This window comes from Lolium perenne, chromosome 6 (assembly GCF_019359855.2).
Source record: "Lolium perenne isolate Kyuss_39 chromosome 6, Kyuss_2.0, whole genome shotgun sequence".
NCBI classification, from domain to species: domain Eukaryota; kingdom Viridiplantae; phylum Streptophyta; class Magnoliopsida; order Poales; family Poaceae; genus Lolium; species Lolium perenne.
In genome coordinates, this window is record NC_067249.2 from 31,239,342 (window position 1) to 31,263,998 (window position 24,657).

The window sequence follows — 24,657 nt, forward strand, 5'->3', positions numbered from 1 at the left end:
TTAGTGTTTGATCAAGGGGTTCTAGGGCTTATGTTGCCCTGGAACTTCCTTGCTTTTGCTCAGGAATCTTTCTAAGCCCTGCCTATGGTGATTAGAGGTTGTGCATTTAGCTAAGCATGAGTTATCTTTAGTGCTTGCTACTGGCTTCGTAACGGCTAGGTAGGGGTAAAAGCACCCTTATGAAGAGCGAGGTAACAACATCTTTGCTTAGTACATAACGAAACAGCTACTTCTCCCCTCGGCAGCCAACATAGCGCACATGGTGGCCAAGCAATCACTGGACCGAAACTGCAGGACAAAACATTGTTAGCATCCAAATGTAGTGCACAAACAGGCCCAGCCTTCGTTTCACCTCATACGGCACTATATCATCGCTCGAAGGTGCCTCTGGGCGCTAGATGAGTCCTGTACGAAAACGACTCCTCATTTCCTTCTCAGGAGTTGTACTCGGTTGGAGGTAGTCCAGGCTAGGAATGGCTAACAAAACGAACCGACGGCGCATGTCTTAGGATGGCACATTGGGTATTTTTTAATCAAATCCATGAACAGTTTTAAGTTGGACAAATAAAGTCGTAAAAAACCATTTTTTTTTGTTACTGGGTAAAGATAAGGAAACATTAATATGTAAGACGATAAAATGGCAATAATTTATTGGTATAACCGGCATTAATATGCTACTCCAGAATTTGATTGGGCATTAATCTCTAAGATTAGATTTTCCAGCGTACATAAACGCCAGCACATCCAAGGAACATGAGTTCGGTGGCATACTGACATCGACCAGCAGTACTGGACTAAGAATAGCTAACTAGTACTTCTCATGGCACGTATCATGAACCACACACGGACCCTGTGCTTCCTAGCTCTTGTGGTCATGTCTACTTTCTTGTCAAGCCATGCAGCAGGGCCGAACATAGGTCGGTCTTTCTTCATTTGTTCGTTCTTTCATGATACCAGTACTCATATTTGGATGTAATAGAAAGTTCTTGCTATTTATCTCTACATCCCTATTTGTCGGAGCTAATTAGGTTGTACTACTTGATTATGCATATAGGTAAAACAGGAGAGTGGCCAAAATTGTGTGTTGCTGCAGAAGGTTGTGCGCCCCCGGTAGAACATCAGGGCAACCTTTTGTGTATGGCTTACTGCGCTAGCCGAGGTTATGACAAGGATAAAAGCGCTTGCTTACCAGACAATAGTTCCACCTGCTGCTGCGCGAAGTGAGAAATGCATGTAATCAAAATTATTTATACGATGTACCATGCTAGAAATATCGTGTGTGGACGTGACTGAATAATTTGTCTGTGCGAACCTCGATTCAGTTCATACAAAAGAGCCAATAAAATATATTTACTTTTTAATTCAGCATATGTTTTTTCACCCTTCTAGAAAAACCATTTGGTCGCCAGGACGATGCAACAAAATAAATCATAATTATCTCACATAATAGTGACATAAATTAATCAGCAAAGAGATATAGAGTCTCGCATTAATTAATACAGTACCTGCAATAGAAGATCCATCTTTGTGGTCGGTTACGAGGAAAGCAATAGCTTTAACAATATCAGGATTATGCGATCGAATAACTGAGATGGGTAGTTTTCAATCGGTTTAGTTGGTTCATAGCTATGACTAGTTAATTGACTCAAAAAAATAACAGGGGTTTATATTTTATGGCCACTAATACTCAGGAGTTGTAACACCCAGGAACAAATTACGAATATCCATGTTTTTTTTTACTGAAATGAATGCGGTAGAGGGAGCCCCTACGGTAATTTTATTTTCCAAATAATAAGGCCCCTAATCTGCGTCCGTGAGAACTTGAACCTCGATAGTTAGGTTGTGCATCCACTTCTCTAACCAAGTGAGCTAGGCTCATGAATATCCATGTGAGTGAGTGGTTATGAAAAGACATGAAATTTAGACTCGAGTCTACCAAAATTGACCGAAACCAAGGGGAAATGAACACCTAGGATGAACTCGGTCGCGCTCTCTGAGGTGGTGGATACCACCGATTTGGCTTTAACACACTTTGTAAATTTGTCGGCTGCTACGAAGAGGTGTGTGTAACCATTAGGAACTATTCTAAATTGTCCAACCATATCCAATCCCCGTACGGCGAAGGGCCAGCTGAGTGGAATGGTTCAGAGCTCTTGGGCTAGCATGTGGACCTGTCAGGCGTAGAACTAGCATCCGTTGCAGGCGCGTGCAACTTCATCCGAGTCGGCATCAATGGTTGGCTAGTAAAATCCTTGTAGAAACGTCTTGCCAACAAGGAGGTGGGGTCTGATATGGTGTCCGCAAGTCCCTTTATGAATATGAATCTAGCTCCTTCCTGAGAATATGAATCTAGCTCCTTCCTAAGATTGGCAAGTTTTTTAAAAAAATTGCCAAAAGTAGCCATTCCCCAGTCATCTAGGCTGGTCGATCTGCAAACTAAACAACCGACCCTGTTAGAAAAATAATCCATTTTCCTTATAAATTAACCAAGAAAAACAATAGGTAAAACATGACTAGAAGTAAAGAAAACGAACTAGACATGTCATCTAACATATAATATGGTAAAACAATTCTAAGCCTAATGCTAGAATAAGAATTACAACATGATCTTGACTACAGGAATTAGGATGATATATGAGATAGTGGAAGAAGACCTATTTGCATTGCCGGTGCTGTCTCCCATGTAATTGTAGAGGATGCTGATGTTGGGGAAGAAATCGTGTTGGGGAAGAACTCGTTTGAATTTATGATGAAAGCAGTAGTCACACATAAGCGTTCCCCAAAAACCTTATCGCCGCTCTCCCCTGCAAAATCACAAGAGGCGGGGGTTCCAGAGCCCTATAGGCCCGACTTGCAGTGCACGCCGCAAGACGAGATGGGAAAGAACTTGATCGGCGCAAAGCTCAACAACCAAGAGAAGGGCGGCGGAGGTGCAGGAGGAGGAGAACCGCGCATGTACCAGGCCTCTTCTCACATGCTCATACAAGAACTAGAACAATCCTCTGTTATAAGGAGGTTCAAATTTTTCAGAACTAGCAATGCGGGGCTAAACTTTTGTCCCACCTCTTGTGTTGCATGAATGGGCCACTGAGCCTAAAGAATTCCATGAATTAAGGAATAGAATAAATGGGTTGGCCGACTGATGGGAAGAGTATACCAAGTATACCCTATTCGTTAACTAGAACTCCGAGTGAGATTTTCAGGGCTATGACGAGGCGCGAAGCAAGGGAAAATGGTCCTTTTTTCCTTTCATGGATCTTTATGAATCGATAATATGAGGAAACGGATGCTCCAAAGAGATGGAGTGGCAAAAAAGTAAGAGTAGAAGAGGTCGTCGCTGAGCACCTTCTACTTTCCATTTTTCTAAGAAAGGGGTGAACACCTTCAAGGTGGTTCCCTTGGGGCATTGTCGCACAAAGTATGGTAATTTCACAATGGCCCAAGTCTACCCAATTAAGAAAGAGAGCCAGGAATTGTGTCCATAATATGACCCAAGTCTACCCAGTTAAAAAACTGAACCAAGAATTCATCCATGGGTTGGACTGTTTGATCTGATCTAGCACATGGTAATTGCACAATAGAGGATAATCAAGCACTCATACATAAGATGATAAAATCGCAAGAATTTATCGATTGAGATTATGGTATGCCTTGATATAGACTGGCATTAATATACTACTAGGAGACTACATAAGGCAAGAAATCAATTCACTCCACATATTTGCTTGCACATTAATCTCCAATATTTCTTTTTTCCTCTATATAAATACCAGTGCATGGAAGGAATATTACTACACTAACATAGACCAACAACACTACAAGAAGAAGAATAGGCAACTACCTCCCATGTCACGTATGAGGAACCACACACTTGCCATGTGTTCATGGCCACCAGTTTCTTGTCAGGTCATGCAGAAGCAGGTGACACAGGTATGGTTGGTTTGAACTCTTGTGCTATAAATATAGGTCTCAGTGATATAAAGTTTGGATGCATGTGCGGCAGGTGTGGGTCTAGGTCGGAGAAGCAGATGACAAACAAAAAGTACGTGAACAGAATCGTGTATGTGGTGGGTCATATGTGTTGAGCGACCTGAAGCCTAGATCTTGTGACGTCCCCAGAGCCTGTAGTTCGGGTCACCCATGCTCGGCGACGTGAGTTTGTGGACAACCGTTAACATTTAGAGCCTGCTCGTCACAATTTCTCGGGTCCGAGCAGCCCAAAACTTGATCCGTGATGCGAAAACGCAAAATCGTCACGTGAAATTACATTCGCTGACGGGTTTCTCAAACGTCAGTCCAGTTCCGTCATTGAAACTCCAAGTTCTTCTAGTGCATATTCTACAAAGATATGATCGGTGTTTGAACCATTATGTTGAGTCATATTCCCTTTCTTATTTCGATACTGGCACTTGTCCAAGATATGATCGTCGGTATCGTCATATCTAGTTCGATGTCGTTACCAACAAGGCTATTCAACTTGTTCCCTTGTGATTCCATCCTTATGACTTAGTCTTACGCATCTTCATGGATGTAATCTCATCGAGTGGGCATAGAGTATCTATCTGTCACGTGGATGAACAAATTCAGATCTTGACACGTACGCCTCATCCTACCCCTTCAAAATACCCGAGAGCACCTTTATAATCACCTTGTTATGGAGTGATGGTTGATGCAATCAAATTAAAGTAGCCTCCTGTGATAGCTATTAGATATGATCTCGCGGTCTAAGGATTAGGTCGCTACGCTTTCATAAATATCGCAATGGTGAACTTTGTGACTTGATCGCGTTACAATACTTATATATTGAGTATGTTTATCATATCATTACCCACTCATATGATCCCATTGTCAATTGACATAAATGCCCATGACCGGGAAACCTCGATCATCAAATGACCAAAATGAGCTAGTTTGCGTATATACTTACTAGGGACCCTGGTTTGTTTACACGTGTCAATATTTCCAATTAATACAATTATATCATGTCACTAAATTATTATAAACTATTGCGATATAATAATAAATATTCCTTATTATTTAGCTCTAAGACACTATCTTCAACACTAACATAGACCAACAACACTACAAGAAGAAGAATAGTCAACTACCTCACATGGCACGTACCAGAAACTAGGCGCTTGCCCTGTGCTTCATAGCTCGTATGGTCATGGCCACCAGTTTCTTGTTAGGTCATGCAGAAGCAGGTGACACCGATATGGTTGGCTTCATTCTTTCATGATATCTACCCTCCTAATTGGACACACAAACAAATATTTAAACATGTTATTTGTGTTGATTGAGATAGCTCTATAGAACTAGTGTGTAGTTGTGTCACAAGACTAGCTATTGTTCACCTCCGGATCAAGCTAAAGGCAACGTTGCATGCACAAGGCTAAGTGCGTCGTTCAAGGTTATGACAAGGATAAGAGCGGTTGCACTAGAGTCAGTAGTAGTACGTGCTCCTGCTGCAGAAAGAAAACATGAAAAGTGTCAACGAAATGATATATATGCTATGTGGGTGCTAGAAATATCGTGTGGGGGTGAATCAATAATTTACTTGTGCGATCCTTGATTCAGTTCATACAAAACAATCTACAAAACAATCGATAAACTCTATATAGTTGTTGATTAGTATATGTTTTTCCATTACTTCTAGCCCTATAAATCTTTTGCTCACCACGACGCTCCAAAATAAATCATAATTATCACCTAGAATAGTAAAAAAAACTAATCAGTAAAAAGATTGAAAGTCTCGCACTATGGAAAGGGCAATAGAAGATCCCAGATCGTTGCCCGTTATGGCTGCTAACTAACTCAAAAATTTATGTGAGTTTATATGACAAAGATAACCCCTTTACTCTAACACGTTTCAGCCATGGGAACAAATCATGAATACCAGCCTGATGGAGTGGTAGAAATCAACAAAAAATGAATTGCTGGAGTAATAATTGAAGTGCTTAGAAATTGTTCAGCGTCAAAGATTTCTTTCATGATTGTAGAACAAACAAAACCTCTGGTAATAAAATAAAATAAAAATGTTTTTCACCATTTATTATTTAACCCGCAATAGGTATACAACTGAGAGGAAAATAGTTGGCTAGACCAAGCACATGGTATCCGTGCTTGAATATCTGCTATTTCAATTCCACATATCCACGTTTTGTACATGATTTTTTTTGGTCAGATTCACCGAGCTAGACCTTTCGAGACCATGAGAGGTGCCTTCACTTTTGTCGTACCTTGGAGATCTATGGATTTCACCTATACACACAAAATTTTACTCTTGGCCACTTTTACTTTCAATCTGATTCACTGCCTACATGCCCTTTACGCGCAATCATTCACTTGTTCTTGTCTTGTTACGGCTGCTGACATAGAGTTAGCCATAGTTTTTTCGCGTTCTAAACATGGGTTTGTAAAGTTCGTAGCCATACAACAAAGGAACACACCTAAAGTTTTAAACAAATTTGCATGCAACTATGCGAAAAAAATTTACACAAGAAATGACATATTTTGATCTTTATGTTTTCATACTCCGTATAATTTTTTACAACACTCTAAATTTACAAAATATTTGTGGGGATAGTATTCAGAAAGCATGGTACTTCAACTACCTTTATCTATAAATAAATATCTTAGATTTATCTAAATCAGATGTGATGGAGGGAGGGAATATAATATGTATATTATATTCGTGAAGCGAGAATATTTAGGTTTCCTAATATGTTAAATATGTTAAAGAAAAAATTGTCTAGAAGTGATTCGAGTGATCTTTTTAGTTACCTTTCCGAAAGTTGGTAGTCTTGGTAGTCCATGGAGGTTATGAAAAAAGAGAAAACACCTGCTAGATACTTATGCATATGCTCTAAGGGCGTCAACTATGTTGTCTATAAGACCTGACCACAAATAAAACATAGTCATATTTACCGTCCATAATATTGTCCATATATATAACAGATTTTGTCCACAAGAATTTTTTTTATGGATGACCTACAAACTTGTGGGTTGTTCACAAGAAATAGAAAATAATTTCTCATTCCATCCTCTCTATGTAAACAGTCAACATAAGAAATAACATACTTTTGATATCTATGTTTTTTTTTGTAATTTCACCCAAAAAATATAAAGTTATGCAATATTGATGAGCGGAAATAATATTTAGCAAACATTAAATTTCTTAATATATTTGTGAAAAGGTGAATATCTATTTTTCATAGAATAAAGTATTCAACGACGTTTCCCACCTATCTTTAAAGATGTTAAAAGACAATCCTCCATAATGCTTCTAGTAATTTTTTTAGTTACCTTCCAAGCGTTGCAAGTGCATGCACTTAGAACATGTACAATGACGATATCTTAGCAGTGCCATGTAGGATAAACACTGAGGTGGAAGAAAGACAAGGTTGAAAAAAGGAATTGCCTTCTCTTAATTAAGAGATGATCTTTTAGCACAATCTCTCTCACCACATATTTAGGACGTGTTGTTTAGTAGTGAGAAGACTAAAAATTACCTATTGTATATCATATTTTATTGTTATATCTAGATTATGTGGCAAGTTAAGATAAGATGGGTCTTATTAATCATTGGCATGCCCTTATGCACGCACTCTAAGTTTTCGGAAAGAAGGAAATAAAAATGCAAACAATGGCTCGATATTTTTCTTTATATTTTTCCTCACAACCGTCTCGACCAGATGAAGGTTGTTGTCCATATGGTTGGTGGAGATGAGGTGGCCAATGGGAGGCCCGCACGTCACAAGCAGTAGGTGAAGGGGAGGGGCATTGAGGCCATCAAGGAAGCTGGTGGCGGCCGGGAATTGAGAAGAAGAAACGGCGGCACGTTGGTATTATGCAACAAGCGGTCGAGGAGAAAGAAAAAAGCGTGCATGCTTTCGAAGGATTCAACACCATCGCGCAAGTATCGACCGCCTTGGACATAAAAAATCTGACGTTAAATTTTGGCGTCCATGCTAAGCACGTATATCAATGGGTGGGAACCAGCACCGGCGGCGCCAACATCGAAATAGCGGAAGGAAATGAGGCTGGGAGAGCAAGGCGGCGGCGGTGCGGTGAGGGGAGGGAGCCGCAATGATTTGGGCGGAAGCCAACAAGACGGTGAGAAAGCCAGCTAGCTGGGGTATTTTAGGAAGCGAAAAAGTATATGTGCATCGACCGACCGATTCGGGGATATGTAGTGCAAATGCTTAAATTTGTTAAAGAAAACAAATCCTCCACAAATGCTATGATCTTTTTGGTTACATTTTCCAATGCACTTATGCACACCCTCTAACTTTTCAGAAAGAAAGAAATAAAAAATGAACACACACGCTCTCTACTCTGTCACCACACTTTTGTCACTTGGTCCTGAGCTCCTGAATCCTGATACTCCTGACTCCCCTCTCTCTCATGCACCAGCAACGTGGTGCATGGTCAAATTGGTCAAGCACGACACTCAAAGCCCTCTCAGCTCCATGCCGCTGGCGTGTCTCCACCTGACATTTCCAAAAGATCATATTATACACAGTCACCATCGACTCACCACGCTGTCCTCATTCATTAGCTTTTTCTCTTGCTAATCTCTTCTCTGTCCAAACTCCAGATTCTGGCCAGTACTAAGATGCCCGCTAGCTTAATTAACTACTTCAATCGCCTCACCTCTCACTGTGAGCCAAAAGTAAAGCTCAAGAAAGCAATTAAAAACTGTCAGCAGCAGCAGCATCCAGTCCAGTGGCCAGATTACCAATGCGAAATGCTTTCTAGCCTAGTGTAGTGGAGCAGTGGGGGAATATCTGTAGCCTTTCCCCAAATCTTTTCCTTGGGCCTCCAAATTCCTCTGCCCAAGCAGTGCAAGCAAACTGTCTTCTTGCACAAGTGAGGAATCTTTCTAGTACCTGTTCTGTTTACTAGTGCCAAAGAAAATCATCATCATAGTGACAGTGAGAGTATCTAACTGCCTATGCTAACAATATGCTATGCCGTCTTCTGGTTGCACGTCCAAAGCTCTAGAAGGATGAATGCCAATATGCCATAAGCAACCAACTTTTGAGGACGTTAGAGGGACGTGACTGATCATGCTGCTTTGCTAGATCAGATCAAACAGCCAGCCTCCCCCACGCAAATCACATCTTTCATTGATACACAACCTCTTTTCCCCTTGTTGCAAATCCTGGGATTACTCGGAAAGGCTCCTCTTTTCTGTTTGATCTGCCTGGTGCCAACTTTGGCAAAGGCCCATTATTGCCCTGTGCTGTCGCCCAGTCCTCCTCGCCAGCCAATTTACTCACACCTGCAGTGCTATGCTTGCTCACTGCGTGCCATCAATGCTCGCTCTGTGAATCTCTGCTTATTTCCATCACTGGAAATCTCCTATCGCGGTCGAGCGGTGCGTAGGTGGGGTTCGGCCAAGCTTCATTTATTCCCCCAAAAGATTCAACCTCGTGGAGCCTTGATTGCTCGGGATTTTCAGCGTCTTCTTCAGTTCTTTCTTGGACCTTTGGCATTCGCGATTCTCTCTACCTCTCTCCTTTTGGTGTAGATTTCAGCTCCGAGCTTCGGTTTCAGTGTGTTCTTCGAGGTTCGCCTCTTTACCACTGTTCCCAACACAAAGATCCCCCCTTGTTTTTGCTCGCCGGATTGGTTCATCCAAGATCTGAGCTTGTTGGAGCAACCGAGGAGCCCAAGATTTAATTTGGAGCAGCTGCTGCGACCTTTTTCTGTCCATGGGTTCCTGTTCTTGGTCCGGCCATGGAGGAGCGGTGGCGCTCGTCGTGGCGGCGGTGATGCTCTTCTGGTCGGCCGCGGGGGTGGGCGCCATAGGAGCGAACTGGGGCACGCAGGCGAGCCACCCACTGCCGCCGGACACGGTGGTGAAGATGCTCAAGGGGAACGGCTTTCAGAAGGTGAAGCTCTTCGACGCCGAGGACGGCACCATGAGCGCGCTCAGGAAGAGCGGGCTGGAGGTGATGGTCGGCATCCCCAACGAACTGCTCATGATAATGGCCACCAGCATGAAGGCCGCAGAGAAGTGGGTCGACAAGAACGTATCCAACTACCTCAACGATGGATGCAACATCAGGTACACATTTCTCTGCTTCTTCTTCATCCATTTCAGGTCACTCAAACTGCCATGCTTGATTGGTTGATTTGTATATGCTATATATGCTAGTTGGAGTGTGGTGAGTTCTGATGATTTTGGGGTGAACTGTGGTGTGTCTAGAATAAGTTGGCAGTGACCAAGACTCATGTTTGGCTGAATTCTTAACTTTGAGACGTGCTTCGCGCCATTTTTTTGTGGTGCATGTAATTTGTGCACATGCTTGGATACATCGGTTAATCATATTCGTCTCCGGCTTCATGCGCGTTCTGTTTATATTGATTTTTGTAACAATTCTAGAATTAGGAGGGAATAAGAATTTTCCAGCATTGCCTTCAACCTCTTCAGTAGGTCTTGGGGTTTCATGGTGCTTCTAGGTTGCCCACCTGCTTGGTTGCATCGGTGAAGTGTATGTTTCTATGGAAACAAAAAAAAAGTTACCAAGTAGGGCACTTTGTGTTTTCAATTAGTGGGGCGAGCACCACATGATTGATGCTGGCATCGTTTTGAAGAATTTACTTTTCTTTTTAATTAATACTATTTTTTAAATTAAATGGAATTTCCCAGCAAGAAGTTCCATGGTTTTAGACTTACGGTTGGCACTACTGGAATCTCATCATTACTTTAGAAAATATTAAAGGGTTCCCTCCGTTTAGAAAAGAAGAGTGAATTCCACCTTTTACACTCTATTTATGCATTTGTGACACTAATTACTCCATTGAGTGAAAAATCATCTAGAATATTTTGACCCTCATTGTGTAGTGCGTATCCATTGGGTAAGGTGTGAGGTGATGACCGGCATTCAAAAATATCAGTACTAGGAATGGAGTAATTTGATAAGAGAAGTCTGGACATAATCATCGATGATGCCCTCCGATCTTTACACATTTTGTGACGCCACATCGACGAAACATTCCGGTCCTATCTAACAAAAACAAGCAAAATGCTAAAATCGGGTAAAACCATGTTCAAAGTCTCCTAGATGTGATATTTTTGTAGAAGTTTCACTAAATGGGGTAATATGTATCACAGATACACAACTGTAGGGTAAAAGGGGAATTCACTCAGAAAAAAATATCACATTGTAGAAGTCCTTTTTTTAGGGAAGAAATCCGGACACGCCTATCCTTTGAGTTGAATCAAATTTAAATGTTAGGCCAATACCGAAGTCTTCTAATGCTCTAAATGGGCCTTAAACGGTAGCAGGCCAGTTTGTTTTAAGAGCATGTTTATCTCACAAACACTGTAGTAGAACATGTAGTAAGATTTTTTTTTTTTTGGCTTTGAATGAAACCTGGGCTGTGAGCCTTTACAAAAAAAAAATATGAATCATTCAGCAAGCATAACCCAATCCAATCTTTATGGTGCTACAACCATAAAAATGCAGTATATTTAGATGCTTATTTTGTTAAATGATGTATAAATATAGAATATGTTTATCCAAACTGCAAATAGTAAAACCACAAACAATGCAGTATATTTAGCTGCTTATTTTGTTAATTAATGCATAAATATGGAATATGTTCATGCGAACCGCAAATAGTAAAAACCACACAAGACATGTGGGGTGATCATTCAGTTAGCCGTTTACAGTTATCTGGACTGTGGAACAATGCTCACGATGTGCCAACGTTGTTTATGAGTTTCATGTTTTAAATGAAGATCTTCACAATGAACCACTTATGAGTTGTGCAAACTATATTTCGAGCGGAACTGAACGCTTGATATGGACAGTAGCATTCAATGGCTTTCCTTCAAGGCTCCAAGGTGGAAGAAGGGGGACCTTACACCATGGAGGAAATGCATCCTTTTTTTTTGGTCCAGTCCTCTTTATTTCTGTTGCTTCTCTGAGGGTGATGATAGCTGCCCTCCGTGTGATCCATGAGCCGTAAAACTTTATGAAACTGAAACTCTGAATAATGCAATAAAAGGCTGTGTGCATCGATTGATGCAGAGGCCAGGGCTTTGCTCCCTTTTCAGAAAAAAAAAAGTGATACCTCCTGTATTATAATTTACCTACTTACTGCGTCTTGCCATCTCTATGCTTATACTGGTTTCACTCTCTGTTGGACCGTATGGTGGTCCTGGTAGGCATGTTGTTACTCGTACGTGCCATAATTTCAAGGAATTTTCCTTACTGAGGGTGGAGGACTTGCAGTCCTTAGCACATACTGAAAACATATCAGCATTACCAATCATTTTGCAAACATATCAACATGATGGCTGTTTTGTACTGTCTGTGATGTGTTGAATTCCAGCAGATGGTTTGCACATATTCTGGGTTGAACTATGTTAGCTTCCCGATCCATAGTAACACCAGCTGCTTGTGAGCAGTTTGTTCTAAAATCAAAACATAACCATGGTAACAGAATGCAATACAGGAACCATAGTCATCCAGCTCTCCTTTTCCCACAGTATTCTATTGCTAAGCTTGTAACGCTCTTTCTTGAGCTTGGTTATTATTTAACTAGCAAAATCTATAAACTATTTCATTGGTACTGTTCTGCATATCTAGCTTTTCTTGTATATTTTTATTTGGAATATTCATATCTCTAGCTTGTTTAAACTTCTTTTTTGACAGGAGATGAACCATTAACTTTTTTTTTTTGAAATAACCTTGTAATTTGACCTAGTAAGACAGAGTTAAATGGGATCTCTTTTCCTTTCTAGCTCCATCATATAACAATGTGCAGGTAGCATTTATTTTGAAAAGCTCTATGCTAGTACATGTACTGTTCGCTGACACACTTTTAAGTAGTAGTAACTCCACGTCTGCTACCTGCTTAAAGATATAGTAATTAGTAGGACAGAGTATGTAATAACACTCATCTGAACTACTGATAAGCATATGATGAAATGGTCCTTGCTGCTTCCCTATATGTAGTAAGCAACTAAACATGGCAAGATCAGTTTAGGCTTCATTTTCTCAATCTAATGTTTGATCTTATCCTGCCAGCATTTACCTTTTGATGTTAATCCACCATTTGCATATTATCATTGTGGCCTCTTGATTTTCTCTGTTTATTTTGTTATAGGTATGTTGCGGTTGGTAACGAGCCTTTCCTGTCGACATACAATGGAAGCTTTCTGCAAACAACTTTTCCTGCCCTCCGAAACATACAAAGTGCACTTGTGAGGGCTGGTTTGAGCAACCAAATCAAAGTAACCGTTCCTCAAAATGCTGATGTCTACGAATCAACAACTGGCAAGCCTTCTGATGCGGATTTTCGCGCAGATATTCATGATCGGATGCTCGAAATTGTAAAATTTCTGAGTGACAATGGTGGTGCTTTTACTGTCAATATCTACCCTTTCATAAGCCTCTACATCGATGCAAACTTCCCTGCTGAGTATGCCTTCTTTGATGGAAGCTCATCGCCCATTGTTGATGGCTCTGCAACATACACAAACATGTTTGATGCAAACCACGACACACTCATATGGGCTTTGAAGAAGAATGGATATGGGAATTTGCCGATCATCATTGGGGAGATAGGGTGGCCAACTGATGGTGACATGAACGCAAATGCTCAGCTCGCCCAGCGCTTCAACCAAGGCTTCATGACACATATCGCTTCTGGGCGAGGGACACCGATGAGGCCTGGACCGATCGATGCTTACTTGTTCAGTCTAATTGATGAGGATGAAAAGAGCATACAGCCAGGAAACTTTGAGCGTCACTGGGGCATCTTTACCTATGATGGCATCCCAAAGTACAACCTGAACTTCGGGACACCGAACTCACAGATTCAGAGAGCAAGTGGAGTGAAGTACCTTGAAAAGAAATGGTGTGTGCTGAAGCCTTCTGCCAGCCTCGACGACCCCAAGCTTCCAGACACCATAAGTTACGCGTGCTCCATGGCGGACTGCACCAGTCTTGGCTACAAGACCTCTTGCGGAATGCTGGACATTCGGAGCAACATCTCGTACGCGTACAACAGCTTCTTCCAGAAGAACGATCAAGACGACGTGGCCTGCGGGTTCTCAGGCTTTGCGACGACCACCGGCCAAGACCCAAGCACCGGGACATGCAGATTCGGTGTCATGATCGAGGTTGACTCAGCTTTCTCGTGGAAGCTGCAGCGAGCTCGAAGCAGTTCCCTCCTGATGCTTCTTCTTGCACTTGTCCATCTTTGTCTGTCATTTTCGTAGGCGCTTGTGTTTGCAAGATATGGCTGCGTGCCATGAGAGCATCAACCAACAGTCTGACAGCTTGAGGATATTTGATGCCTGCTGTCAGTGTGTTTATCCATGTAGGAACCCTTTTTTCGAGTCTTCTTTATGCTTCTTCTTTTCGGTGGATGCGGATGTTGCAGCCGTAAGGTTGAATTCTTCTTAGCGTAGCTTTCATCTTCCGGTACCATTGTGATTGGGCTGAATATGTGCTGAACCATTTGTAACCCAGGAATGTGAGCGGGGGCATGGCTATCGAAACCTGCAAATGTTGATGAGTTCAGATCGGCTCGTATCTTCCATTTTATGCATGACGGCCTCTGGACTTTAGAGCTGGTACTTCTGAACAGTCGGGCTCTAGATGACGACGTCGACTCTTTTGGCCAGTTGCCCGTACAAATCTGCACTTTGAAGCAGTCGTTTCAGATTGTGGATTTAGTGTCAGACAACCGTATGCTTGAATCCATGTTGCGGTCATGTTCTATGTTTGCAGTTACTATGATTGTCCAGCCAGTCAGCTATGTCAGCATCATAATCGTCGTTGCACAGCAGGCAATGATTCTTACTAGAACATTGCCCATCTGTTCTTGCAGAAACTCAGCTCATAGCAACTTAGCTTGTCCGATAGCTGTAGCGGTGCACCGTGGAACACTATTATCTGTACAATGCTTGTGACTTGAATGAAAATTTAGGGTGCTCGACACCCTACACTTTTACAAAAAAAAAGTGTCGTTGCACATCAACATCTTAATTTTTGTTAGCTCTGTATGTCAAGCTTCATGCGCTAATCAACTATGCCAAAAGACAACACGTGCAGAGAGGTAGGCTCAAGAGGCATGTACACGTGCAGAGAGGCAGCCCCAACAACAATTTAGGATAAATTGCGAAAAAACTGTCGTTATACATCAACAGCTTAATTTTTGGGTGGTTTATCTTTCTTCTTGAACACCATGACAACTATATTTTCCTGACCATCTGTATAACCAGTAGCTAACATGATAAATATGCAATTGATTTGCATTGGAAACAAAGCAAACAACCGAAACCGAAATCTGAAGCTCCCTATAGTTTCATGACCTTTGGGTTAAATACAGGCGTTCTTCAAAAGTCGTGGGGTCAATTGTTCACATAGCCTTTACGTACAATCCCCACTAGGTGACGCTAATAATTGATTGGCAAGCTTAAAACAAGGTTGGGTACTTATGAGTAATCTGAAACAGACGTATCCACATAAAAAAAGGGAATGCCAAGCAAAGGAAGTGCACACCACCTAAAACCACACCAACAAAACCTCTCAATCCAACCCAAAAGTACACTAGTGGAGTAGCACATAGACAGCAGAAGCACAGAAGAGATAAAGAAAGAATGAATGCATGCACTCAGAGCTCTGTCTGAACTGAAGTGCAACTCCACATGAGCAACTGTGGTGTCACTCATCATGCTTGCCAGTTGCCACTCCTTTTTCCTCCTTATCCTTCCCAATGTGGCAACCGGGGTCAGTGCTTTGCCATCCTTGAGAAGGTGATGAGAAACTCTGAGGGCATGTTTGATTCTCAGGATTTCACAAACGTATATGAATAGGAAAAACACTAGAATAAGATAAAAATGTATGTGCAATCTAAGAGGGTTGTAAAAGCACGGGAATTTGCAAAATTGGCTTAAAAACATAGAAATCCTTAAAACCATAATCAAGTCATGATTAAAATAAATGTAAAGGTAAGATTAGATCATTATCATATTGTAGAATTCCTTATTTTTCATAATGAAACCTAAAAGAAAAATTCATATACTTTTTTGATACTCCCTTCCTTTGAATCAAATAGATAAATAGTCCCACCAAAGGAAAATTTCTATTCATATGATTTTTCTCCAACGTTCCTATGAATCAAACATGCCCTGAGTTCTGACTCCCAGCACAGGAGATTTCGGTGCACAGGAGCAGGACAGTGGATACAAATAGTATACATACCGTAGTTGCAGTTAGAACTACTACTAGAAGTAACAGTAAACTGGAGATGAGTGAGTGGCTTAGCTGTCCTCGACCCGTCTCTCTTGGGGATGGTGTCAGGGATGGCATGTGCCTGGTTGTTGCCGCTGAGTGAGTGAAGATAGATGCAGTAGCCGTCCACTTGACATTTTCTGTTCATCTTAGGCTCAGTCAGTCAGGTGGGGGCATCAGGGCATGAAAAAAAGCTTTTGTGTGTGTGGACTGGATCATTGTGAGTCTTGTCTTTCTTATCTGGTACTACCGTACTAGTAGCCCTCGCTTTCCTGTCTTTTGGATTTTGAGGCCCTCATCTCATCTTTCTCGTCTTCCCCGGTACATGTATGCCTGCCAGGCAGAACGATTCCAAGGGGACAAAGATTCTCCAGCAAAAAGGAGGTACCAGTAAGTATGATTCTTGATTTTTCCCCTTTCTTTTACATACAGTACACAAGGGAGCAGTTCTTCTTTTCCACCTATAGTATAGTCTACTAGATGGGGTAAAAAAAGGCTTCTTTTCTGCCCCCACCAAGGAAAAAGCAAACGACTTGATGTGGTATAGATAGGTTCCCTGTCCCTCTGTGATCTCCACGGATTTAATCTGCATGTGGTGCTTGGGCCACTGGGTTGCAGAGGAAATAATGCAATCTTGAGGTAGTTTCCTTGGTGGTGCTACTGGTGAAACGAAACCTCAAGATTTCATTGGAGCAAGTGAAACTGAGGGGTGGTTGTCATGATGTGCCGTAGGGTCCAGCGCCGGAGTGGTTGTTGATGCTGTGATTGGGTTTTCAAAGCGAGAGGAGGAGGAGAAGAGGAGCAGGATATAGATCTCATCAGCGAGCCAGCGATGAGATTTGTGCTGAGGGGCTGAAGCGCTTTCTCTGGTCGCTCCCAATTGCTTGACTGATGGTGGCGCCGCCGCCGACGCCGTCGCAAGCCCGGCTCGCCGGACTAGGGGAGCTCCATAGTTCTCTGGCGTGCTGCTGAGGTAGGCTGCTCCAGGCTTCCAGGAGGAATCTGCTGTCTTTTTCTGGGAGAGAAGGAGGAAGAAGGGAAGAAGATACTGATCTTTGGTCCCTCAAGGTACTTGTGTTTTCCTTCTCTCTCTCTTTTTTTTGTCTCTTTTGCTGCTGGAAATGGAATGATGAAAATTTATGATGGTGCTGTTCTTGCCATGATTGATGATATTCCCCTAGTAAAGGTAGGGAAACTGCTCTGCATTCTCTCTGTTGTGCATTCAGTACATGACATTCATGATACTACTGGTATCCTGTGTACTTCTCTCTTACTCTACTCCACTGATGTATAGTTGAGTTCTCATATGTATTCCAAGTCTGTTTTTTCGTTGACTTTGCAAAGATGATTTTTTTTCCTAATTTTGCCCCACCTCTGTCTTCCATTTTGGTGTTTCAGCTGCAGTCAGCAGCTTTGACATACCCGTTAGGAGCAGCAGCACCTGAGAGGCTGAGACCTTCAGTTCTGGCATGGCCTCGTTTGGGATGGACTGGAACCTGAAGAGTTCAGTACTGTGGGACTGGGAGAATTTGCCGCCGCCGATAGGCATCAATGCTGACGAGAACCCTAAGAATGGGATGCAGGCTGAGCCAAGATTTGCAGCTACCATGGGGAATGAAGCACTCCATTACTCTGGCGGCAGCAGCGCTTTCTCTTCCAGCTCGGAGATGGGATATGGTTCTTCCAGGAGCTCCATGTCTGCATCGATTGATTCTTCCTCCAAGGTGGGGAACAACATGGAGTTCAGGTTTGCACCTGCCAAAAACCCTGATAGGAACACCAGCAAAAATGCTGGGTCGGGTAAAGTTGATTACACCAGAACTGGGACATCTCCTTCATCGGTGGTAGCAGTGACCAACGGAGAGCCGGTGATCGGCCTGAAGCTTGGCAAGCGAACTTACTTCGAGGATGCTTGTGGAGGACAGAATACCAAGAGCTCACCATCTGGTGCGAGTACACCGAACCAGTCTCCTGCTTTGGCCAAGAAGGCAAAGGTGGATCATCATAAGCCGCATAACTCCTACTGTCAAGTTGAAGGCTGCAAAGTTGATCTCTCTGCTGCTAAAGACTACCACCGAAAGCACAGAGTCTGTGAACTTCATTCTAAGGCACCCAAAGTTGTTGTCGCTGGTCTGGAGCGACGCTTTTGCCAGCAGTGTAGCCGGTGAGATGCTTTAGCTCTACACTGCGCACCTGTTTTTGTAAACCAGTATACCTGTTTGTTTTATTGAATTCGTTATCTTGGTATCTGTGAGTAAGGATTTTTTTTATTATTCTGATCTGTTTCCATTTCTTCGTTGATACTCCACTGGTATACAGGTTTCATGCTTTAGGAGAGTTTGACCAGAAAAAGAAAAGCTGCCGTAGGCGTCTCAATGATCATAATTCCCGCAGACGGAAGCCACAGCCAGAAGCAATTTCATTCAGTTCATCAAGGATGTCTACCATGTTTTATGGTAGGGTAGTAGGCTTCTACGTTCCTTATATTTTGTGAAATTGATGCATTAAGTAGGACTCTTACACGTCTCTTGTTAAAAATCTTGATTTTTCATATATATAATGGTACCAGAGAAGTGGTAATAAAATTTGGTAGGACAGACCTTTTGCTGTCTGACGCATTTAACTGCTTTGTATGCTCAAATTCCATCACTAGTCATAACACTTTTTAGATGTCATGGATACAAGTTTAAGCGGTAGTAATTTAAGGAGAAGTGTCTAATTCCACGTTTCTTCTTTTTAATATTACTCAAAACATTTCTTCAAAAATAAAAGTGCTTTGGAATTTGGAGAACTGTATATAGAAATTGATGCTTTGGAATTTGGAGAGACTAGGAAGATGTCACATATCTAGTAAGCATTAGGTCAAATTTCCACAAAATGCATACTGAGTCCACTATATTATCGTTATGTTGTGGATAATCAGAGTTGCTTACTTAAGGAAAGCAGAGCTACATAATGATGTTCTCTTGCTGAAAATGTTTAGCTTAAGTGCTGATATTTTTGCGATGATCCCGAACAGATGCAAGGCAACAGACAAGTCTTCTATTCGGTCAGGCTCCTTATATTCAAATGAGAGGCTATGCAAGTTCTTCATGGGATGACTCAGGAGGCTTCAAATTTACAGAAACAAAAGCTCCTTGGTTAAAGCCAACAACTGCTGCAGGTATTGATAGGATGCACTTATCTAGTCAGCAGGTGTCGGACAATATTATGCCGCATGGTGCACATCATTGTTTTGATGGGTTCATGGCATTCAAGGGAACTGGTGCAAAGTTCCTTAATCAAGGTATTTCTCCATACAAATTATATCAATGATGTCTGAACGAAATAGTGAAACAATAATCCTATATAGGTTCATCACTTGCATTAGAATTCTTCTTCCTACAATACCAGGCAATATATGCACCTACTAAGTTTTTTTTCCAGGAACCACATTATAGAATCATACAAGCATGGATAGATGCAAATACAAGCATGATTCTTCTAATCTGTAGCTGTTTGTCAGTTATATCAAGCCAACATAATTTGCATGAAGCTTTCTGCACTTTCCAAACATATAACCATATCGTTTCAATTTTCTATTAGATAAGCTTGTTTTGCATGAGCATATGCATGGTTCTTATTTTTGCAATGGACCTGATTGTTTGGCCACATTCTTCTCCATGTTTTGTCTTTTGGAGGAAGTCCAAATCACCTACTCTTATTGTTGGTAACCTCTGTTTAATCACATTCTTTTATTTGAGTTAGTTGGTTGTACTTTCTGTCCTGCAATGTTTTTCGTTGAAACCCATCCCATTTAGAAGAGCTGTCATCATCCTCTTAGTACTGAGTACTGACTAGATGTTGACATTTAGCATAAATTATTAAATTGTGACTTGCACCATTTGAGCCTACAAAAATTGTGGTCCAGAAGTCATTAGGTGATGGATTGCCATATTGTCACAATCTGGCATGGTTAAGTTGCTCAACATGAGCTGTTGATAATGTTTTGTTTTTGTTTTTTTAATAGAGGAAAGTTGTTGATGATGTTACACATGTAGAAAAGCTTATGAGTTACAAGAAATATTAGGCTGTACTAGAATTATCATTACTTCAAGTAGTATCAGATCATCTAATGAAAAATCTGGGTTCATCTATGCCGGGTTTATCTTTACTAAACTAGTAACTAGAAGGACCAACTTGAAGCACGTTCAAGCACTCCAAATAATTTCTTGATTGCCGTTGAACATTAACACTAAAAATCATTCTACTTTTTACCTGTTTCAGGCGTCCAAGCTTCTGCTGTCGCTTCCGACTCCAGTGGAGCCCCGGATATTCAGCATGCTCTCTCTCTTCTGTCAAGCAACACAGTGGGTGCTGCCAACCTCCAGCAAAGTCCCCAGATGCACCCCGGGATAGCCGCCACTGCCGGCATCCCCAACCCTGTGGTGCACGCGCTGCGCTCATCGCCAGGACTCTGGCTAGACAGCCCACCACTCGATGATCATCCACGCTTCCAGGTTTTCAACCGCTTGGGGGGCCACGACAGTGAGCTCCAGCTCCCAAAGTCTTCATACGACCACACCTCGCACTTCGACCGGATGCACTGATGATGATGCTCCGGTCACCCTCCTTGGCGCCTGGTTCCGTCAGGCGTCGCTGTTTCTTCTCTAAATCCTGAATTTCGTTGCTCGTTGTTCTTGCCTGCCTAGAGGCATGCGGTTTGACGATGCCAATAATAAAGGCGCACACTGAAAGACCTAGGATCAGACTGATCCAGTGGTGTAGCAAGGCATGGAAAAAAGAATTTGACCATGCCATCATCTGCTATGTATCTGAATTGCTTCTGCAATTGTAGCTGCAAGAGATCGCTGTTTTGAATTTCTTGATGGCATTCCCTCGCTTGGTACCAGTCCCTCCCTTTTCTTGTCGGCCTCTCCGGTCATGCAGTTGGAATCGCCATCCTACCATTCCAGCCACCTGGCCGCAATGGCTGAGGTCATGGATTTCAACTACGATCTCTCGCCGCAGCGAGACTAATTTCTCCACGCGTACATGACATTCATGATACTACTGGTATCATGTGAAAAATCAACTGCTACATTTCCAAAACAAAGGGGAAACCTACTGTACAAACTCTTTTTTTGAAAAATTAAAAAATAAGCAAAACCTAGCGTCCGTTTGCCACCGCTTGGTCGAAAAATCCGTCAGAAACCATGTCCAGCGGCCCGTCGCATAGTGACCGGGCTGTCCGTGGAAACGCGTCCCTGCGGGCCGCGTGACCACGTAGCGTCTGGGTGGACGTTTCATCGGCCCGCCTAGCAGCAATCCTGACTCGATGCGTCTTCTCAGTGGCGCCAGTATCGACGACGGGCGTCGGTTCGACAATCTATGCTAAGTTAATGGCGATGCCTTGCTTGTCGAGCGGCCGCCGTCCACCTCTGCCAACGAAGTTAATGACGATGCCACGAGTGTCGCGCCCCTCGGCCGCCTCCGGCGTATAAAGAGGGGCGCGCGCTTGGCTTCATCATCTCATATTCTCCTATATAAACCCTAGCCGCCGCACAACCTCCACCGTAGCGCCGCCTCGCGCCTGTTCTCCACCTTTTCCATGAGCAGTGACGGACACGGCCCGGCCTGGCTACTGCGTCTCCACCTATGACTCCACCTCCCCCGATGACAGCTTCGATGAGGAGAACGACGATATGGTGGACAACGTCATCGACGCGGCCATGGACGCAAAATTCATGGCTGATGCGGAGCGGGAAGCAGAGGAGGAGCAGGCAGCTCACGCGACGTTCGACGCGGAGCAGGAACGCCGCGGGGGGGTGGCGGCCGCAGAGGATGCCTCCGACGACTCGACTTCGAGTGGGACTATGACGAACCTGAGCCAGAGGAGAAGGCGACAGAGCATAGGGCTTTAGTCGAGTCCTTCGAGACGTTCAAGAAGACCGAGGATGCCGCCAACGAGGCGCTACGGCAACGCCTGCTAGAGGACGCGGCGGTCCACCGAGCTCTGGCGGTCGCACGGCAGATGGAGCGGCGGGCAGCGGAGAAACTGAGGAGGAGGGAGGGAGGCAACGGCTCTTTAGGATAATTTTTTAGCTGAATCAGTGAACCGAAGAGAACATGATTTGAAGAAATTGCATATAGAAATTGCACGACTTTATGTAGCTGCGTACATAAATATTTGAACAGAAGAGAAGATGATTTTAAGAAATTGCATACCGATTATTTTAATTTTATTATTTGTGTAAACTAATATATACTATATACATTATACATGTTTTTTTTTACATGTACAAAAATTTATATTGTCCAAGCTTAATAAATCATTCAATTCCATGGTTTGTACATCCAAACAGGAAATGGAATTGTGTACCGCCCTTTGATTCTAATATCAAATTCCAAGCACATCCAAACTAAATAATTTGAATTAGATCCATTTCCTTTCCATCTTAGATTTGGAATTTCCAGTCGAATTCAATTCCAGACTATCCAAACACTGTAACTGAAAACGTTCAGTTCAATTTCCCGAAAAACTAGTTTCGAGCGAATTCGGAGGTGGCACCTAAAAGCATCTCTAACAGAGGCCAAAAATACGCTAACTGAAAACGTTCACTTCAATCTCTCGAAAAACTAGTTTCGAGTGAATTTGGAGTTAGCGCAGAACAGAACCTGTAAATCGGAACCAAAAAAGTTAAAATTGAAATTCCGCGAGAGAATTGTTCATGTCAATACAAGTTCGGCAAAATTCATAGTAATACATATATAATTTATATATGCATCGAAAAATAAAGATCATAATGTAGTAGTCCTCCCGCGCGACCTTACGCGCGGCGGAGGACAGGGAGGCGTACGACGGCAAGGCGGAGGATGGCGGAGAAGGATGCTGCCTACTCGGCGTCGAGGTGCACGATCTCCTGCTTGACGCGGCGGATGCGGGCCTCCCTCTGCGACGCCTCCGCTTCCGCGCGCCCTCGGAGCGGTCCCACTTCTTCTGCTCCGCCTCCGAGCGGAAGGCTGGGGGACGCGGCGGCGAGTTTCCACCGCCAATCCGATCGCCTCCCCTCCCGGAGCTGCCGTCGCGAGCCATGCGGTGGAGGTGGAGGTCGCGGCTGCGCGAATGCGGCGGCGGATGAGCGCGGATTGCTCGTCGGAGTAGGGCGACAGGACGACGGAAGCGGTAGAGGGGGTAGGGTTTTGGAACCGAACTCCCCTCCGCGGCCTGTATATATAGGGAGTGTGCGTCGCATTTCTCGGGCCCCCGAGAATATTATTTTGCCGGGCCACGAGTTCAGAATCTGATCTGCGCGTCCCAAACCGTAAATCCGCCAGAAAATTTCGATTTCAACGACATTTACGGGCTCTTTTATAGTTGCTCTAACACTTTCCCGCCTTGGCAAGGTACCAGTCTGTGTATTGGAGACTTGATACTTGACAAGGATCAGCTATCATTGCGATGTGCCTCCAGGAATTTGGCGCCCAAGACCCGGCACGGGTACTCTCCGAGTGACAGATAGGGAAGATGTTCATGTAGTGGGACTGTGGGAGTAGGTGATGCTGCAATTTCTGGCCAAGATTCCCATGATCTCCTGTTACATGGATGGCAAGAAAAAAAAAATTGACCGATAGGGAGAGAGAACAGTAACTGAATGACAAGTGTCTGAAATCTAAGCAACCTAGAAGCGTAGAACAGAGAGCTTCTACAAAAAAAGGCATCTCCAGCCGCGTCCATCAAAGCGTTCCCAAAGGAATTTGAGACACGTCGGATAAAAAACCGTTCACAGCCACGAGCTCTAAAGGGTCTTTCCGTTCGGCGCGGCCCAATACGGTGGCCGGCGCGCCGAGCCCGTCCCCGATACATAGGGACGCTCCAGGCACATCGGACACAATGAAAAGCGAGGCGAGGAGACGCGGGTCTGACGCGTCAGCGACTCGGAAGCCTAAAACCCCGTCGCCTACCTTTGTTCAAGCGACGTTAATGGCGTCTCAGCTTTCCCAGGCGACGCAGGGACACGTCTCCTCGTGCATGGCCGTGTGGCCATCCGCGCCGGCGTTTATTGCGTCCAACGCCCCGGTGCCGCTTCGCCCGATGCCGCTGCATAATAAGAGCGCCCCTCCTTTCGTCCCCATCACAATCTCTCGCCGCTCCAACCTCTCGCCGCTCCCGAATTTCCTCCTCCCACGCCAATGTCGTCGTCCCGCAAGATCGCCGCGGCAACCTCACCGTGGCAACCTCACCGTGGCGGAGGCGTGGGCGCTGTACCGCGCGGGATATCCTGTCACGCCGGACATGCGTCTGCCAAGCAACGGGGGGTGGAGGATGGCCGTCAACGGCGTAGGTGTCCCGCCGTCGCCGGGCACGAAGCGCTGGAGGGACGCGATCAGGGCCCGGCGGTCTCGCCTCACC

General features: G+C 43.7%; 2 protein-coding genes across 6 annotated transcripts; both read left to right on the forward strand.

Moving 5' to 3' along the window:
• The first annotated feature begins 8,987 nt into the window (after window positions 1–8,987).
• LOC127308416 (glucan endo-1,3-beta-glucosidase 6) lies at window positions 8,988–14,549 on the forward strand. Its single transcript, XM_051339237.2, has 2 exons — window positions 8,988–10,075; window positions 13,129–14,549. Exons 1-2 carry the CDS (start codon window positions 9,720–9,722, stop codon window positions 14,243–14,245), a joined length of 1,473 nt encoding a protein of 490 aa, XP_051195197.1. The 5' UTR covers window positions 8,988–9,719; the 3' UTR covers window positions 14,246–14,549.
• Window positions 14,550–16,314: 1,765 nt separating this feature from the next.
• On the forward strand, window positions 16,315–21,128 carry LOC127308417 (squamosa promoter-binding-like protein 3). 5 transcript variants are annotated; one of them, XM_051339239.2, is made up of 7 exons: window positions 16,315–16,485; window positions 16,606–16,655; window positions 16,998–17,333; window positions 17,664–18,429; window positions 18,585–18,721; window positions 19,285–19,551; window positions 20,532–21,128. In XM_051339239.2, the coding sequence occupies exons 4-7, from the start codon at window positions 17,735–17,737 to the stop codon at window positions 20,852–20,854; spliced, it is 1,422 nt and encodes a 473-aa protein (XP_051195199.1). In that variant the 5' UTR covers window positions 16,315–16,485; window positions 16,606–16,655; window positions 16,998–17,333; window positions 17,664–17,734; the 3' UTR covers window positions 20,855–21,128. The 5 variants fall into 5 exon arrangements, with proteins under 5 accessions (XP_051195199.1, XP_051195198.1, XP_051195203.1 ...); XM_051339238.2 differs by lacking the exon at window positions 16,315–16,485 and having other exon boundaries at window positions 16,511–16,655; XM_051339243.2 differs by lacking the exon at window positions 16,315–16,485 and having other exon boundaries at window positions 16,524–16,649.
• The last annotated feature ends 3,529 nt before the right edge of the window (window positions 21,129–24,657 follow it).